At 51.9% G+C, this 19,734-nt stretch overlaps 1 protein-coding gene across 5 annotated transcripts in view; it reads left to right on the top strand.

Annotated features, from left to right (window-relative positions):
- Positions 1-17,360, top strand: part of LOC116373887 (mitogen-activated protein kinase 6) — a 37,364-nt gene extending 20,004 nt beyond the window's left edge. For 4 of the 5 annotated variants that reach the window (XM_031822179.1, XM_031822180.1, XM_031822178.1 and 1 more), the window contains 5 exons: positions 8,295-8,439; positions 9,606-9,770; positions 10,493-10,688; positions 14,393-14,519; positions 14,604-17,360. In XM_031822179.1, the coding sequence (XP_031678039.1) occupies positions 8,295-8,439; positions 9,606-9,770; positions 10,493-10,688; positions 14,393-14,519; positions 14,604-15,794 (1,824 nt within the window). In that variant the 3' untranslated portion in view covers positions 15,795-17,360. The remainder of the gene's footprint in view (positions 1-8,294; positions 8,440-9,605; positions 9,771-10,492; positions 10,689-14,392; positions 14,520-14,603) is intronic. The other variant, XM_031822181.1, reaches the window with a different exon arrangement.
- The last annotated feature ends 2,374 nt before the right edge of the window (positions 17,361-19,734 follow it).

Consider the following 19,734-nt stretch of genomic DNA (forward strand, 5'->3'; position numbering starts at 1 on the left):
TGCCTGACACACATCTCCTGGGGATTAAAGCTGTGTGTATAAAGACATGCCTAACACACATCTCCTGGGGATTAAAGCTGTGTGTATATAGACATGCCTAACACATCTCCTGGGGATTAAAGCTGTGTGTATATAGACATGCCTGACACACATCTCCTGGGGATTAAAGCTGTGTGTATATAGACATGCCTAACACACATCTCCTGGGGATTAAAGCTGTGTGTATAAAGACATGCCTGACACACATCTCCTGGGGATTAAAGCTGTGTGTATAAAGACATGTCTGACACACATCTCCTGGGGATTAAAGCTGTGTGTATAAAGACATGCCTAACACACATCTCCTGGGGATTAAAGCTGTGTGTATATAGACATGCCTGACACACATCTCCTGGGGATTAAAGCTGTGTGTATATAGACATGCCTGACACACATCTCCTGGGGATTAAAGCTGTGTGTATAAAGACATGCCTAACACACATCTCCTGGGGATTAAAGCTGTGTGTATATAGACATGCCTAACACACATCTCCTGGGGATTAAAGCTGTGTGTATATAGACATGCCTGACACACATCTCCTGGGGATTAAAGCTGTGTGTATATAGACATGCCTGACACACATCTCCTGGGGATTAAAGCTGTGTGTATATAGACATGCCTGACACACATCTTCTGGGGATTAAAGCTGTGTGTATATAGACATGCCTGACACACATCTCCTAGGGATTAAAGCTGTGTGTATATAGACATGCCTGACACACATCTCCTGGGGATTAAAGCTGTGTGTATATAGACATGCCTGACACACATCTCCTGGGGATTAAAGCTGTGTGTATAAAGACATGCCTGACACACATCTCCTGGGGATTAAAGCTGTGTGTATAAAGACATGCCTAACACACATCTCCTGGGGATTAAAGCTGTGTGTATAAAGACATGCCTGACACACATCTCCTGGGGATTAAAGCTGTGTGTATAAAGACATGCCTGACACACATCTCCTGGGGATTAAAGCTGTGTGTATATAGACATGCCTAACACACATCTCCTGGGGATTAAAGCTGTGTGTATATAGACATGCCTAACACACATCTCCTGGGGATTAAAGCTGTGTGTATATAGACATGCCTAACACACATCTCCTGGGGATTAAAGCTGTGTGTATATAGACATGCCTAACACACATCTCCTGGGGATTAAAGCTGTGTGTATATAGACATGCCTAACACACATCTCCTGGGGATTAAAGCTGTGTGTTTATAGACATGCCTAACACACATCTCCTGGGGATTAAAGCTGTGTGTATAAAGACGTGCCTAACACACATCTCCTGGGGATTAAAGCTGTGTGTATAAAGACGTGCCTAACACACATCTCCTGGGGATTAAAGCTGTGTGTATAAATCCATGCCTAACACACATCTCCTGGGGATTAAAGCTGTGTGTATGTGTGTGTGTATATATAAAGCCAGTGAGTGTGTGTATAGCTAGCTTCGTGTGGTTCTCTGAGGAAATCTAGCCACTAATCCTCTGTCACCAGGTTCTCTGAGACAACCCTATAGTACTCTACAACTGTTGCCTTCCTCTCCTTCCTCTTATTTTCCTCTACACTCCCTCTTCATCCTCCCTCCTCCCTTCCTCTCCCCACTCCCCCCCTTCCTTCCACTGAGGTGTTAGCCACCCATCTGACACAGAAACATATCATGTATTTTTTTTCTTCTAAACCACATTGCACAAATGAAGCTAATGTAAACTATTCTATACAGAAAAGTCTTTACATAGAGAACCATAGCATGCATGGCTGTTCTTCCTGTCATGAATGAAAGACCCACTAGTCTGGCAGTGAGAACAGCACAGCGCTCAGTGAGTGGAAACAGGTTTTTCTCTCTGTCACACACTGGGCTAGATAACACGGCCTCTCTGACTGTTGCAAACCTGTGGCTTTGGTCTGGTCTGGAGAAATGACTGTGTGTGTGTGTGTGTGTGTGTGTGTGTGTGTGTGTGTGTGTGTGTGTGTGTGTGTGTGTGTGTGTGAATTCTCCTGAAATGAGTTAGACAATTAGTTAGAATGTTCACTTGTTGTAATCTGCTGTGGATTCTCAGAACCTCTTTCATTCTAGACTTCTTATGCAACATTACAGGCAGTCTACCATGCTGGTTGTTGCCAAATCTCTGACTACAGTCGTCTTGACTGCTGGGAACTGCTTGGAGTTTCCTCATTTGTGATAGTGTATTGACTGATTTCATGACATTCTGCTGGCTGGTTGGCTGGCAGACTGTTCTGGCTGGCTGGTTTTCTGACTGCTCCTTCAGTTGCTTAAAAGCTGCTGATGCAAGAGCGACTTCTACCCATTTCTAAATATACCCACCCAGCCAACCGGGCCCTGGTGTTGCTTAGAATATCCACCAGGTTTTGTTGAGTAGATCATTTCTCCTGTCTCTACATCTAGATCATTCTGTCATTCAACCTAGATCATTTTCTCCTGTCTCTACATCTAGATCATTCTGTCATTCAACCTAGATCATTTCTCCTGTCTCTACATCTAGATCATTCTGTCATTCAACCTAGATCATTTCTCCTGTCTCTACATCTAGATCATTCTGTCAATCAACCTAGATCATTTCTCCTGTCTCTACATCTAGATCATTCTGTCATTCAACCTAGATCATTTCTCCTGTCTCTACATCTAGATCGTTCTGTCATTCAACCTAGATCATTTCCAGTTGGTCCACATGTCTCTTGGCCCACTAGCTGAGCCTTGTTGTCTCTTGGTCTGCTAGCTGAGCCTTGTTGTCTCTTGGCCCGCTAGCTGAGCCTTGTTGTCTCTTGGTCTGCTAGCTGAGCCTTGTTGTCTCTTGGTCCGCTAGCTGAGCCTTGTTGTCCCTTGGCCCGCTAGCTGAGCCTTGTTGGCCCGCTAGCTGAGCCTTGTTGGCCCGCTAGCTGAGCCTTGTTGGCCCGCTAGCTGAGCCTTGTTGGCCCGCTAGCTGAGCCTTGTTGGCCCGCTAGCTGAGCCTTGTTGGCCCGCTAGCTGAGCCTTGTTGGCCCGCTAGCTGAGCCTTGTTGGCCCGCTAGCTGAGCCTTGTTATGAGCTGAAGACATTAGACTGCTTAGTATGGGACTATCCTACCTGAGCTAATTCATTGATTTATTTTTATGTCCATAATAAAGGAGGCCATGGTTACAGAAATGGTATAATGATATTCTGACTGACACACAGGGTGTGTGTGTGTGTGTGTGTGTGTGTGAGTGAGCCTTTCTAGCGACAGAGACCGAAACAGCCAGCTCACCACTCTGACGTAGCAGGGAACCAAACAGAAGCAAATGGAACACGAGGGAGGGACCAACCTGAATTTGTCCAATAGAAACTTGTTTTCGTTGCAAAATGTTTTCCAGTTGGATTAAATGGTTTCAGTTGTGAAATGTTTTTCGACTAATGATTTCTCCCCAGGTCAGAGGGTGTTGTTTTACCACTGTAATACACACACACACACACACACACACACACACACACACACACACACACACACACACACACACACACACACACACAGAGCATGGGACCTTGTGGGGATCTATAATTGATTTCCATTCAAAATCAAAATCCTAACGGCTAACCCTTAAGCTTAAAATAGCCTTTGTCCTTGTGAGTGTGATCTTGTTTTACTATCCTTGTGGGGACTTTTGAGGATGGAAGAACAAGACGGGGCACTGGTTTGGTGGGTGCCTTTTGTGTTGCAGGGCCTGAGGGCAGACTGGCAGGCAGCGTATTGTTGCTGACTCTACTGTCCCGGAAGTACAGATTGTGTGTGAGGCAGGGGGATTATCCTGTTTCCTGTGGCTGCTGACTGGGTCTGTCTCCTCGCTCTCTCACTTTTTATCCTTTTCTGTATTTTCTCTCCATTTTTGTGCGGCAAAGGGGGGAGGGTGTAGGGGGGGAGGGTGTAGGGGGGGAGGGTGTAGGGGGGGGAGGGTGTAGGGGGGGAGGGTGTAGGGGGGGAGGGTGTAGGGGGGGAGGGTGTAGGGGAGAGGGTGTAGGGGGGAGGCTGTAGGGGGAGAGGCCTGTCGGGGCGAGGGTGTCGGGGCGAGGGTGTCGGGGGCGAGGGTGTCGGGGGGAGGGTTGTAGGGGGGAGGCTGTAGGGGGAGAGGCTGTAGGGGGAGAGGGTGTAGGGGGGAGGGTGTAGGGGAGAGGGTGTAGGGGAGAGGCTGTAGGGGCGAGGGTGTAGGGGCGAGGGTGTAGGGGGGAGGGTGTAGGGGCGAGGGTGTAGGGGGCGAGGCTGTAGGGGGCGAGGGTGGAGGGTGTAGGGGCGAGGGTGTTGGGGGGGGGTGTAGGGGGGGGGTGTAGGGGGAGAGGGTGTAGGGGAGAGGGTTGTAGGGGAGAGGGTGTAGGGGAGAGGGTGTAGGGGGTGTGGGGGGGAGGTGTAGGGGGAGAGGGTGTAGGGGCGAGGGGTGTAGGGGAGGGAGGGTGTAGGGGCGAGGGTGTAGGGGGGAGGGTGTAGGGGGGAGGCTGTAGGGGAGAGGCTGTAGGGGGGAGGGTGTAGGGGGAGGGTGTAGGGGAGAGGCTGTAGGGGAGAGGCTGTAGGGACGAGGCTGTAGGGGGGCGGGGGTAGGGGCGAGGGTGTGTAGGGGGCGAGGTGTAGGGGAGGCTGTAGGGGCGAGGCTGTGGGGCGAGGGTTTGTAGGGGCGAGGGTGGTAGGGGGAGGCTGTGTAGGGGGGAGGGCTCTGTAGGGGAGAGGGTTGTAGGGGGGAGGCTGTAGGGGGGAGGGTTGTAGGGGAGAGGGTGTCGGGGGAGAGGTGTAGGGGAGAGGGTGTCGGGGGAGGGTTTTGTAGGGAAGGTGTCGGGGGGAGGTTGTAGGGGGGAGGGCTGTAGGGGGGAGGTGCTTAGTGTAGGGGGGGAGGGCTGTAGGGAGAGGGTGTAGGGGAGGCTGTAGGGTGGAGGGTTTGTAGGGGGGAGGTGTAGGGGGGAGGTTAGGGGGGGGCTGTAGGGGAGAGGGTGTAGGGGGGAGGGTGTAAGGGGAGAGGCTGTAGGGGGAGGTTGTAGGGGGGAGGGTTGTAGGGGCGAGGGTTGTGTAGGGGGGAGGGTGTAGGGGGGAGGGTGTAGGGGGGATGGGTGTAGGGAGAGGGTTGTAGGGGAGAGGTGTCGGGGGAGGTAGGGGGGAGGTGTAGGGAGAGGGGGGTGTAGGGGGGAGGTGTAGGGGAGAGGGTGTAGGGGGGAGGCTGTTAGGGGGTTTTTGTGTAGGGGGGAGGGGTAGGGGGGAGGCTGTAGGGGAGGTGTGTAGGGGGAGGCTTTGTAGGGGAGAGGGGTAGGGGGGAGGGCTGTAGGGGAGAGAGGCTGTAGGGGGGAGGGTGTAGGGGGGAGGGTGTGTAGGGGGGAGGGCTCTTGTAGGGGAGAGGGGTGGGGAGGGTGGGGAGGGTTGTAGGGGGGAGGGTGTAGGGAGGGTGTAGGGGGGAGGGTGTGTAGGGGGGGAGGGTTGGGTGTAGGGGCGAGGGTGTAGGGGGAGGGGTTTGTAGGGGGGAGGGGGTGTAGGGGAGAGGGTGTGGGGGAGAGGGCTTGTTGTGGGGGGAGGGTGTAGGGGAGAGGGTGTAGTAGGGGAGGTGTAGGGGAGAGGCTGTAGGGGGGAGGGTTGGTGTAGGGGGGAGGGTGTTGGTAGGGGGGAGGTGTAGGGGGGAGGCTGTAGGGGAGAGGGTTGTGTAGGGGGAGGGGCTGTAGGGGAGAGGTGTAGGGGGGAGGGTGTAGGGGGGGAGGGTTGTAGGGGGGGAGGGTTTGTGTATTGTAGGGGGGAGGGTTGTAGGGGGAGGGTTGTGTGTAGGGGGGAGGGTTTGTAGGGGGGGAGGGTGTTGGTAGGGTGTAGGGGGAGGGTTGTAGGGGAGAGGGTTGGTAGGGGAGAGGTGTTTGTAGGGGGGAGGGTTGTAGGGGAGAGGGTTGTAGGGGGGAGGGCTTGTAGGGGGGAGGCTGTAGGGGGGAGGCTGTAGGGGGGAGGCTGTAGGGGAGAGGGTGTAGGGGGGGAGGGTGTAGGGGAGCGGCTGTAGGGGGAGGGTGTAGGGGGGAGGGTGTTTGTAGGGGGGAGGCTGTAGGGGAGAGGGTGTAGGGGGGAGGCTGTAGGGGAGAGGGTGTAGGGGGAGGGTGTAGGGAGAGGCTTGTAGGGGGAGGGGTTGTAGGGGGGAGGGTGTGGGGTTTGTAGGGGGGGAGGGTGTAGGGGAGAGGTGTAGGGGGGAGGCTGTAGGGGGAGAGGGTTGTAGGGGAGAGGGTTGTAGGGGCGAGGGTGTAGTGGGGCGAGGGTGTAGGGGGGGAGGGTTGTAGGGGGGAGGCTGTAGGGGGAGAGGCTATAGGGGGAGAGGGTGTAGGGGGGGGAGGGTGTGTGTAGGGGGGAGGGAGGGTTGTAGGGGAGAGGCTGTGTAGGGGAGAGTTGTGTAGGGGAGAGGCTGTAGGGACGAGGGTGTAGGGGCGAGGGTGTGTAGGGGCGAGGGTGTAGGGGGGAGGTGTAGGGGCGAGGCTGTAGGGGCGAGGGTGTAGGGGTGGGAGGTGTAGGGGCGAGGGTGTAGGGGGGAGGGTGTAGGGGGAGGTGTAGGGGGGTTGTAGGGGGGGAGGGTGTAGGGGGGAGGGTGTAGGGGAGGGTGTAGGGGGGGGGAGGGTGTAGGGGAGAGGGTTGTAGGGGGAGAGGGTGTAGGGGAGAGGGTGTAGGGAGAGGAGGTTGTAGGGGGGAGGGTGTAGGGGAGAGGGTGTGTAGGGGAGAGGCTGTAGGGGAGAGCTGTAGGGGGGAGGCTGTAGGGGAGAGGGTGTAGGGGGGAGGGTGTAGGGGAGAGGCTGTAGGGGAGAGGCTGTAGGGGGAGGCTGTAGGGTGTAGGGGGAGGGTGTAGGGGAGAGGGTGTAGGGGCGAGGGTCGAGGCTGTAGGGTCGAGGCTGTAGGCTGTAGGGTCGAGGCTGTAGGGTCGAGGGTCGAGGCTGTAGGGGCCGGGGCGAGGCTGTAGGGGCCGGGGTCGAGGCTGTAGGGGCCGGGGTCGAGGCTGTAGGGACCGGGGTCGAGGCTGTGTAGGGACCGGGGGGCGAGGCTTGTAGGGGCCAGGGGCGAGGCTGTAGGGGCCAGGGGCGAGGCTGTAGGGGCCAGGGGCGAGGCTGTAGGGACCAGGGGCGAGGCTGTAGGGACAGGGGCGAGGCTGTATGTGGAGGAGTGGGTGGGTGGGATTGAGCTCTGGACAAACCTACGTGTATCTCCTGTCGTCACTGAGGATACTGCAGGCAGGTCTAATGTGACAGGGCCGAGCAGAGCTCTAGTAGCTTTGATCTACCAGGGTGGGTGACTGGCCGCTGGGTAACACAAACAGCGACGGCGGCTGTCTCCGAAATGGCAGCCTATTCCCTTTACAGTGCACTACTGTTGACCAGGGTCCATTATAGGGAGCTGTAGGGCTTTACAGTGCACTACTGTTGACCAGGGTCTATTATAGGGAGCTGTAGGGCTTTACAGTGCACTACTGTTGACCAGGGTCCATGTAGGGAATAGGGAGCCGTAGGGGAAGCTTCCAGAAGCAGATTGTTCTGTTGCTACAGCTTTGATGAGTCTCTGCTTCTCAACCATTAAGAGGTCATTAGCTGAATGTAGTTAACAGGATCAATGGTGCTTTTGAAGTCGATACAGACCTGGAGAGAGAGACACACACACACACACACACACACACACACACACACACACACACACACACACACACAGCAGTGCAGTAGGATGACATCTGTTTCATTCATAGAAATAAACTAGTAACCTATGGGTCTGTGTTTTAGGTGTATCTCATAAGAGCTGATAAACCAGTTTCAGTCACATTCTGTTTATTCATTCTGAACACACACAGAGCGAGAAAGAAGGGTTGAGTCATTCTGAACAGGGAGAGGGGTTGAGTCATTCTGAACAGGGAGAGGGGTTGAGTCATTCTGAACAGGGAGAGGGGTTGAGTCATTCTGAACAGGGAGAGGGGTTGAGTCATTCTGAACAGGGAGAGGGGGAGTCATTCTGGAGAGAGGGGTTGAGTCATTCTGAAGAGAGGGGTTGAGTCATTCTGGAGAGAGGGGTTGAGTCATTCTGGAGAGAGGGGTTGAGTCATTCTGGAGAGAGGGGTTGAGTCATTCTGGAGAGAGGGGTTGAGTCATTCTGGAGAGAGGGGTTGAGTCATTCTGGAGAGAGAGGGAGGGGTCCTATGAATTCAGGTTTATCAGGCTCTTGCTCTCGTTCAACTCTTAGTGTGCACTTCTCACTAAAGAAGTGTTAACTCACCCTCCCCTCTTCCTTTCTGCCTCCTCCTCCAGGGTCATCTTTCTGAGGGCTTGGTGACTAAATGGTACCGGTCTCCTCGCCTGCTGCTCTCTCCTAACAACTACACCAAGGCCATTGACATGTGGGCTGCCGGATGCATCTTCACCGAGATGCTCACCGGGAAAACGCTCTTCGCAGGTCAGTCAAGCACAGACTCACACGGGTGACCGGTGAGGCAGGCTCACTGTGCCACTGAACCGCGGGGCGGAAATGTAGGCCACAGGCTTCATGGCACGTGGGTTCTGGCAGAGCTCTCACTCTCTGACTGACATGGTGTAACTGATATGGGGCAGACAGTTTAAGTGGTGCCACGGGGGGGGTTTGGATATGGAGCTGCTTGTCTATATCAGTGTTAACTCTGGGGGGGTAACCTTGAAAGTTAGCTTGCTAACTGAGGTAACCTGGAGAGTTGGCTAGCTAAACTGAGGTAACCTTGAAAGTTAGCTTGCTAACTGAGGTAACCTGGAGAGTTGGCTAGCTAAACTGAGGTAACCTTGAAAGTTAGCTTGCTAACTAAGGTAACCTGGAGAGTTGGCTAGCTAAACCGAGGTAACCTGGAGAGTTGGCTAGCTAAACTGAGGTAACCTTGAAAGTTAGCTTGCTAACTGAGGTAACCTGGAGAGTTGGCTAGCTAAACTGAGGTAACCTGGAGAGTTGGCTAGCTAAACTGAGGTAACCTGGGGAGTTGGCTAGCTAAACCGAGGTAACCTGGGGAGTTGGCTAGCTAAACCGAGGTAACCTGGGGAGTTGGCTAGCTAAACCGAGGTAACCTGGGGAGTTGGCTAGCTAAACCGAGGTAACCTGGAGAGTTGGCTAGCTAAACCGAGGTAACCTGGAGAGTTGGCTAGCTAAACCCGAGGTAACCTGGAGAGTTGGCTAGCTAAACCCGAGGTAACCTGGAGAGTTGGCTAGCTAAACCCGAGGTAACCTGGAGAGTTGGCTAGCTAAACCCGAGGTAACCTGGAGAGTTGGCTAGCTAAACCCGAGGTAACCTGGAGAGTTGGCTAGCTAAACCCGAGGTAACCTGGAGAGTTGGCTAGCTAAACCCGAGGTAACCTGGAGAGTTGGCTAGCTAAACTGACTGAATCTTATGCTTAGTGACCAGACAGAGAAGCATCAGGTCCTGTTTTAGAGTCTTTGGTATCACTCACTCGACCGAGGATCGAACCTCCCCCCCCTCAACCTTTCAATCTCAGGATGGACACTAACCACAAGGCCACTCAGTTGGTGGTCTGACAGTTGGGTGTAAATGAACCCTGTGTCCTCCTGTGTTTTTAACCCTGTGTTGAACTGGTGTTCTGCAGGAGCCCATGAACTGGAGCAGATGCAGCTGATCCTGGAGTCCATCCCTGTGCTGAGAGAAGAGGACAGGCAGGAGTTACACAGTGTTATCCCCGTCTTCATACACGGTGACATGTCCCAGCCGCACAACCCACTGGCCAAGCTACTGCCCGACGTCAGCCCACAGGGTGAGTCTAGACTCGCACTCGTATAGACACCTACACAGTGACATGTCCCAGCCACACAGCCCACTGGCCAAGCTACTGCCCGACGTCAGCCCACAGGGTGAGTCTAGACTCGCACTCGTATAGACACCTACACAGTGACATGTCCCAGCCACACAACCCACTGGCCAAGCTACTGGCCAAGCTACTGGCCAAGCTACTGCCCGACGTCAGCCCACAGGGTGAGTCTAGACTCGCACTCGTATAGACACCTACACAGTGACATGTCCCAGCCACACAGCCCACTGGCCAAGCTACTGCCCGACGTCAGCCCACAGGGTGAGTCTAGACTCGCACTCGTATAGACACCTACACAGTGACATGTCCCAGCCACACAACCCACTGGCCAAGCTACTGGCCAAGCTACTGGCCAAGCTACTGCCCGACGTCAGCCCACAGGGTGAGTCTAGACTCGCACTCGTGTAGACACTTACACAGTGACATGTCCCAGCCGCACAACCCACTGGCCAAGCTACTGGCCAAGCTACTGCACGACGTCAGCCCACAGCGTGAGTCTAGAGACACACACAGTCACACTTATGACGTACACACACACCCGCACTGGACAAACTGATGCCTGACATACCACCTGGTGAACACACACTAACTAACACACTCCTATTTTATACCATATTGTCCCGTACATGCCACACTGTACCATGGTAAATGCTCCTCTTCCCTTCCAGCCCTGGATTTCCTGCAAAAGATCCTGACCTTTAACCCCATGGACCGTCTGACAGCAGAAGAAGCCCTAGCCCACCCTTACATGTCTGACTACTCCTTCCCCCTGGACGAACCCGTCTCGCTGCACCCCTTCCACATAGAGGATGAGGTGGATGATATCTTACTGATGGACGAGGGTCACAGCCACACCTGGGACAGGTACATGGAGACGCACTGTCGTCTACATACACACACTGGGTTCCATGGAGACGCTCTGTAGTCTACATACACACACTGGGTTCCATGGAGACGCTCTGTAGTCTACATACACACACTGGGTTCCATGGAGACGCTCTGTAGTCTACATACACACACTGGGTTCCATGGAGACGCTCTGTAGTCTACATGCACACACTGGGTTCCATGGAGACGCTCTGTAGTCTACATACACACACTGGGTTCCATGGAGACTCTCTGTATTCTACATACACACACTGGGTTCCATGGAGACGCTCTGTAGTCTACATACACACACTGGGTTCCATGGAGACGCACTGTAGTCTACATGCACACACTGGGTTCCATGGAGACGCTCTGTAGTCTACATGCACACACTGGGTTCCATGGAGACGCTCTGTAGTCTACATACACACACTGGGTTCCATGGAGACGCTCTGTAGTCTACATACACACACTGGGTTCCATGGAGACGCACTGTAGTCTACATACACACACTGGGTTCCATGGAGACGCTCTGTAGTCTACATACACACACTGGGTTCCATGGAGACGCTCTGTAGTCTACATACACCCACTGGGTTCCATGGAGACGCTCTGTAGTCTACATACACACACTGGGTTCCATGGAGACGCTCTGTAGTCTACATACACACACTGGGTTCCATGGAGACGCTCTGTAGTCTACATACACACACTGGGTTCCATGGAGACGCTCTGTAGTCTACATACACACACTGGGTTCCATGGAGACGCTCTGTCGTCTACATACACACACTGGGTTCCATGGAGACGCACTGTCGTCTACATACACACACTAGGTTCCATGGAGACGTACTGTCGTCTACATACACACACTGGGTTCCATGGAGACGCTCTGTAGTCTACATACACACACTGGGTTCCATGGAGACGCACTGTAGTCTACATACACACACTGGGTTCCATGGAGACGCTCTGTAGTCTACATACACACACTGGGTTCCATGGAGACGCTCTGTAGTCTACATACACACACTGGGTTCCATGGAGACGCTCTGTAGTCTACATACACACACTGGGTTCCATGGAGACGCTCTGTAGTCTACATACACACACTGGGTTCCATGGAGACGCTCTGTAGTCTACATACACACACTGGGTTCCATGGAGACGCTCTGTAGTCTACATACACACACTGGGTTCCATGGAGACGCTCTGTCGTCTACATACACACACTGGGTTCCATGGAGACGCACTGTCGTCTACATACACACACTAGGTTCCATGGAGACGTACTGTCGTCTACATACACACACTGGGTTCCATGGAGACGTACTGTAGTCTACATACACACACTGGGTTCCATGGAGACGCTCTGTAGTCTACATACACACACTGGGTTCCATGGAGACGCTCTGTAGTCTACATACACACACTGGGTTCCATGGAGACGCTCTGTAGTCTACATACACACACTGGGTTCCATGGAGACGTACTGTAGTCTACATACACACACTGGGTTCCATGGAGACGCACTGTAGTCTACATACACACACTGGGTTCCATGGAGACGCTCTGTAGTCTACATACACACACTGGGTTCCATGGAGACGCTCTGTAGTCTACATACACACACTGGGTTCCATGGAGACGCTCTGTAGTCTACATGCACACACTGGGTTCCATGGAGACGCTCTGTAGTCTACATACACACACTGGGTTCCATGGAGACGCTCTGTAGTCTACATACACACACTGGGTTCCATGGAGACGCTCTGTAGTCTACATACACACACTGGGTTCCATGGAGACGCACTGTAGTCTACATACACACACTGGGTTCCATGGAGACGCTCTGTAGTCTACATACACACACTGGGTTCCATGGAGACGCTCTGTAGTCTACATACACACACTGGGTTCCATGGAGACGCACTGTAGTCTACATACACACACTGGGTTCCATGGAGACGCTCTGTAGTCTACATACACACACTGGGTTCCATGGAGACGCTCTGTAGTCTACATACACACACTGGGTTCCATGGAGACGCTCTGTAGTCTACATACACACACTGGGTTCCATGGAGACGCACTGTAGTCTACATACACACACTGGGTTCCATGGAGACGCTCTGTAGTCTACATACACACACTGGGTTCCATGGAGACGCTCTGTAGTCTACATACACACACTGGGTTCCATGGAGACGCTCTGTAGTCTACATACACACACTGGGTTCCATGGAGACGCTCTGTAGTCTACATACACACACTGGGTTCCATGGAGACGCTCTGTAGTCTACATACACACACTGGGTTCCATGGAGACGCTCTGTAGTCTACATACACACACTGGGTTCCATGGAGACGCTCTGTCGTCTACATACACACACTGGGTTCCATGGAGACGCACTGTCGTCTACATACACACACTGGGTTCCATGGAGACGTACTGTCGTCTACATACACACACTGGGTTCCATGGAGACGTACTGTAGTCTACATACACACACTGGGTTCCATGGAGACGCTCTGTAGTCTACATACACACACTGGGTTCCATGGAGACGCTCTGTAGTCTACATACACACACTGGGTTCCATGGAGACGCTCTGTAGTCTACATACACACACTGGGTTCCATGGAGACGTACTGTAGTCTACATACACACACTGGGTTCCATGGAGACGCACTGTAGTCTACATACACACACTGGGTTCCATGGAGACGCTCTGTAGTCTACATACACACACTGGGTTCCATGGAGACGCTCTGTAGTCTACATACACACACTGGGTTCCATGGAGACGCTCTGTAGTCTACATGCACACACTGGGTTCCATGGAGACGCTCTGTAGTCTACATACACACACTGGGTTCCATGGAGACGCTCTGTAGTCTACATACACACACTGGGTTCCATGGAGACGCTCTGTAGTCTACATACACACACTGGGTTCCATGGAGACGCACTGTAGTCTACATACACACACTGGGTTCCATGGAGACGCTCTGTAGTCTACATACACACACTGGGTTCCATGGAGACGCTCTGTAGTCTACATGCACACACTGGGTTCCATGGAGACGCTCTGTAGTCTACATACACACACTGGGTTCCATGGAGACGCTCTGTAGTCTACATACACACACTGGGTTCCATGGAGACGCTCTGTAGTCTACATACACACACTGGGTTCCATGGAGACGCACTGTAGTCTACATACACACACTGGGTTCCATGGAGACGCTCTGTAGTCTACATACACACACTGGGTTCCATGGAGACGCTCTGTAGTCTACATACACACACTGGGTTCCATGGAGACGCACTGTAGTCTACATACACACACTGGGTTCCATGGAGACGCTCTGTAGTCTACATACACACACTGGGTTCCATGGAGACGCTCTGTAGTCTACATACACACACTGGGTTCCATGGAGACGCTTTGTAGTCTACATACACACACTGGGTTCCATGGAGACGCACTGTAGTCTACATACACACACTGGGTTACATGGAGACGCTCTGTAGTCTACATACACACACTGGGTTCCATGGAGACGCACTGTAGTCTACATACACACACTGGGTTCCATAGCTAGTTAGTTATAGAAGAGGGTTTCTTTTACTGTTGAGGTCAGACTCAGGGGTTTGTGCTTTGGGTTGTCTTAACCCTTCATCTCCCTCCCTCCAGCAGGTACCGTGACAGCCAGCTTTCAGAAGGGGACTGGCACCTCCACACCCACAGCATTCTGGACACTGACGAGGTACAGGTGGACCCTCGGGCTCTGTCTGACCAAACTGACGAGGAGGAGGTTCAGGTACGGAGAGAAACACACACACACACACACACACACTCCTTCCTCAAGTCACCACCCTAACCCCTGCCCCTCCTACCCCTCCAGGTGGACCCTCGTAAGTATGCAGACGGAGACCGGGAGATCCTGGATGATCCTTCCTACGGCTACTCCTCCCTCTTCACTCCCGAACGCTCGTGGCCCGACCCCGATGACAAACACTTGGACCTTCACCACGAGAACAAGTACTGTGACCTGGAGTGTTCCCACACCTGTAACTACAAGGTGGTGTCTCCATCCTACCTGGATAACCTGATCTGGAGGGACAGCGAGGTCAACCACTACTACGAGCCCAAGCTCATTATAGATCTGTCCAACTGGAAGGAGCAGCAGAGTAAAGAGAAACAGGCTCAGGCTGCAGGCAGAGACAAGGAGCACAAGGCTCAGAAGAGCAAGTGTGAGAAGAACGGCCTGGTGAAGGCTCAGATGGTTCTACAGGTAGAGAAGGGCCCGGTGGAGAAGGACTCCCAGCAAGAGAAGAACCAGACCCAGACTACTCAACAGAATCAAGGCTTTGACTTTGACTCCTTCATCGCCGGCACCATCAAACTGAGCCTGCGAACTGAGCCCAGCGACGTGGGACTCCTGGGGGATGTGGGCCTCCTGAGCGAGGTGGGAGTGGGCCTCCTGAGCGAGGTGGGCCTCCTGAACGAGCTCAACTCGTCTGTGTCCCAGCTGGAGGCTCCGCGGTCAGGCTCCATGTCCAAAACCATCAGCCAGGAGAAGGAGGAGAAGTGCCTGGTGAACTTTGCTCAGGTCAGCATCACCGTGGGGACCGCTGGGTCTGGGGCGCGTCCCGCACACCCCTGGGAGAGCTTCGGAGGAGGGGAGAGGGTGGAGGAGCGGAGAGGTGGGTGTCTGATGGACGGGGCGGGGCGCTGGGACGTTGGGAAAGAGGAGCAGCTCCAGAAGGACAGCTGCTACACCAGCTACCTGGACAGACTGTTCAGCAGGAAGGACGAGGGCAGCGGGGAGAGTGCTGCTAGCGCCGCCGACACCCCAGAACCTGAGCCCTCGGATGTGGGAGTGGAGAGGGAACGGGACGAGGGGGGCTTCCTGGCGCGGAGCGGAGAAATCATGTTTAACATGCAGCTGGACTCTCTGGCGCTGCCGGGATTCGATGCTACGACCGACGTGCCGCTCAAATCCATCCAGGCCTCCCTCGCTCCCTCCACGGTCAAATGCTCGCCTCAGATCGCCCACACAACCTACAGCAGCTTCTTCAAGCATCTGAATTAAAAAACCATAAATGATACAATACCATGTTCCTCACAGTGCAAGATCTCTAGGCTGGTTCTGTTCTGTTGTCCTTCTATTTAATTTCATTATGATAGTGATGTTATTTTACTTGAATCATTTCATACCTTATTGTATGGCTCCTTTTTTAAAATATAAACTCTTATTTGTATTTTTATTATAATTATTTAGTTGTTGTAGGAGTTAAAGGTAAAATAGACTGGGTTGAAAAGTTGCTAGCAGATCAAACATCAGCGTTATTACCTCCCGGGGGTCACTGACCTGAGACCTGAGTTGATCTCCCCAATTATCCCTCAGCATCCACCAACTGGCAGCATTTACACTGCACACTGAGTACTGTAGACTAGAAGGAGAGGAGAGAAGGAATGAGGAAGAGAGAAGGAATTATTACCTCCGGGGGTCACTGACCTGAGACCTGAGTTGATCTCCCCAATTATCCCTCAGCATCCACCAACTGGCAGCATTTACACTGCACACTGAGTACTGTAGACTAGAAGGAGAGGAGAGAAGGAATGAGGAAGAGAGAAGGAAGGTGGAGAATTGGATAGGGGGAGATATATGGAGGGATATGAGAAGTGGTGCGATGCTAAGCAGAACAGCCCTGTTGATCCTGCAGCCTTTCCCCCTGAGCTCATCACTGATCTAAGACCTGTGGCTGATAAGTGAAAGGAACGTTTGCACCCTATCACTTAAACCAATCAGACCCTCTCAGATCAGTCATGTGGTCAACACAGGAAGAGGTGTATAGAAATCACAGCTTTGTAATCTGTGCCATTCTGGTGTCTGTGACAGCATGGCCAGTGCCATTGAGGCTATCTCCATTTTAAAGTAGTATATTTTCTTCTTTTGATGTTTGAAGAGTGTAACGCTCATAGTGGTGACTTTACCGTCACCTGCAGTCACCTGCAGTCTTCGAGTCTTGAAACCAAATCGTGTTATTCATTTATTGTGGCCACTAGATGGCGGTCATATAGCTTAAAGCCATTTACAAACTAGGCAAACCAATTTGAAGAAGACAAATGTTCTGCTGATCGCTCCCAACCCATAGGAATCCCCCCACCCAGTTCACTACTTTAAAATGGTGGAAGCTCTCAATGGAAATGTCCATGTAAAAACAGGTTATTTCCAAGTAATGTTCTCTACATCTCCATGGGAGGAAGGATACATATCTTAACAGAGCCAATGTGAGAAGATGGGAGGGCATTGTGAACTAAAGGAGAGAGGTGTATTGTGGGAGACGTAGTCATACTCACATCACAATCGCTGTAGGTCTTTTCACCGGGGGGGGGGCAGGCTTTTCCTTTCTTTTTTAAAGAGGTTTTATTTGAAAATGTACTTTAATTATTTTTACCAAGTGTTTAATTTATTTCTGTATAATTTCCTAAAAGAGGCTTCCTGAAACCCCCTCATTTCATACTGTAGTTTGTTTGACACATGATGCCAGCAGCGAACCATTACTCCTGGCCCTTTTGTGAATGTGTTATCTACCTCAAGGTAACAGCAGCGAGAGACATTCGAAGCCGCACTAGTGCTTTACACACACACACACACACACACACACCACTCTCTCACTACCATCCTCATACACACACACACACACCACTCTCTCACTACCATCCTCATACACACACACACACACCACTCTCTCACTACCATCCTCATACACACACACACACCACTCTCTCACTACCATCCTCATACACACACACCACTCTCTCACTACCATCCTCATACACACACACCACTCTCTCACTACCATCCTCATACACACACACCACTCTCTCACTACCATCCTCATACACACCACTCTCTCACTACCATCCTCATACACACACACACACACACACACCACTCTCTCACTACCATCCTCATACACACACACCACTCTCTCACTACCATCCTCATACACACACACCACTCTCTCACTACCATCCTCATACACACACACCACTCTCTCACTACCATCCTCATATACACACACACACACACACACACACCACTCTCTCACTACCATCCTCATACACACACACACCACTCTCTCACTACCATCCTCATACACACACACCACTCTCTCACTACCATCCTCATACACACACACCACTCTCTCACTACCATCCTCATACACACACACCACACACACACTACCATCCTCATACACACACACACTACCATCCTCATACACACACACACCACACACACACTACCATCCTCATACACACACACACCACACACACACTACCATCCTCATACATACACACACCACGCACACACTACCATCCTCATACACACACACACCACGCACACACTACCATCCTCATACACACACACACCACTCTCTCACTACCATCCTCATACACACAACACCACACACACACTACCATCCTCATACACACACACCACACACACACTACCATCCTCATACACACACACACCACACACACACTACCATCCTCATACACACACACACCACACACACACTACCATCCTCATACACACACACACCACACACACACTACCATCCTCATACACACACACACCACACACACACTACCATCCTCATACACACACACACCACACACACTACCATCCTCATACACACACACACCACACACACTACCATCCTCATACACACACACACCACACACACTACCATCCTCATACACACACACACACCACTCTCTCACTACCATCCTCATACACACACACCACACCACACCACTCTCTCACTACCATCCTCATACACACACACACACACACACACTACCATCCTCATACACACACACACACACACACTACCATCCTCATACACACACACACACACACCACACCACTCTCTCACTACCATCCTCATACACATTGCATTGACATTAGTGACCTTCTCTTCTGTTTTGACAGTCGTGTTTCCATTATTTATTTCTAGCAGATATTTATTTGAATGGGACAACGTGTTAATGTAACTGTTCTGGACACCGAGGCGTTGGACGAGAGGGACGGGGGGGAGTGAGATGGAAGGACATCCCATTCTTCAATGTAACTGTTCTGGACACCGAGGCGTTGGACGAGAGGGACGGGGGGGGAGTGAGATGGAAGGACATCCCATTCTTCAATGTAACTGTTCTGGACACCGAGGCATTGGACGAGAGGGACGGGGGGGAGTGAGATGGAAGGACAACCCATTCTTCAATGTAACTGTTCTGGACACCGAGGCGTTGGACGAGAGGGACGGGGGGGGAGGGGGGGGGGGAGTGAGATGGAAGGACATCCCATTCTTCAATGTAACTGTTCTGGACACCGAGGCGTTGGACGAGAGGGACGGGGGGGGGGGAGTGAGATGGAAGGACATCCCATTTTTCATTGTGTCACTACGGTGATTCATTTAGTTATGGTAGGTTGCAAGTTAATAATTAATTAATCTGTCTAAGTTATAGAAGCTTTCCATTTTCAATCATTTGTCATTTTTTATTTATAGGTGCATTCTGTTTTTTTTTGGGGGGGGGGGGGGGGATGCTTCATGAGAAGCACCTAAGTCTTACTTAAAAAAAAATCTAAATGTAAATTGTTAAAATCGTGTGCATGGAAGAAACCGGAGGTACAGTAAAACGAAGTTAAGGGTGTACATCATTACATTTAATTGTTTTTATTACATATTTAAGTTTCCAAGCATGATACGATTACGTTCTGAAGGTGTCGCATGTTCAACATGAGGACATTTAGTTTTTGCCTTAAAGCTGCCTCTCCATTTTGTAATAATCGGTTCCCCTGTTCTATGAAATATCTCATTTAATAAACATGACCAGCAAACAATTGGACTGTCTTTTTCTTTCTTCTTTGTATTAGAAAGGATTTGAAACCATTTGTTTCAAAGACAACTGTTGAAAAAGCACTATGGACAAACACATCTTCATGCATCCTCTCCTGTCTC

The sequence above is a fragment of the Oncorhynchus kisutch genome, unplaced genomic scaffold (assembly GCF_002021735.2).
Source record: "Oncorhynchus kisutch isolate 150728-3 unplaced genomic scaffold, Okis_V2 scaffold4083, whole genome shotgun sequence".
Classification (NCBI taxonomy): domain Eukaryota; kingdom Metazoa; phylum Chordata; class Actinopteri; order Salmoniformes; family Salmonidae; genus Oncorhynchus; species Oncorhynchus kisutch.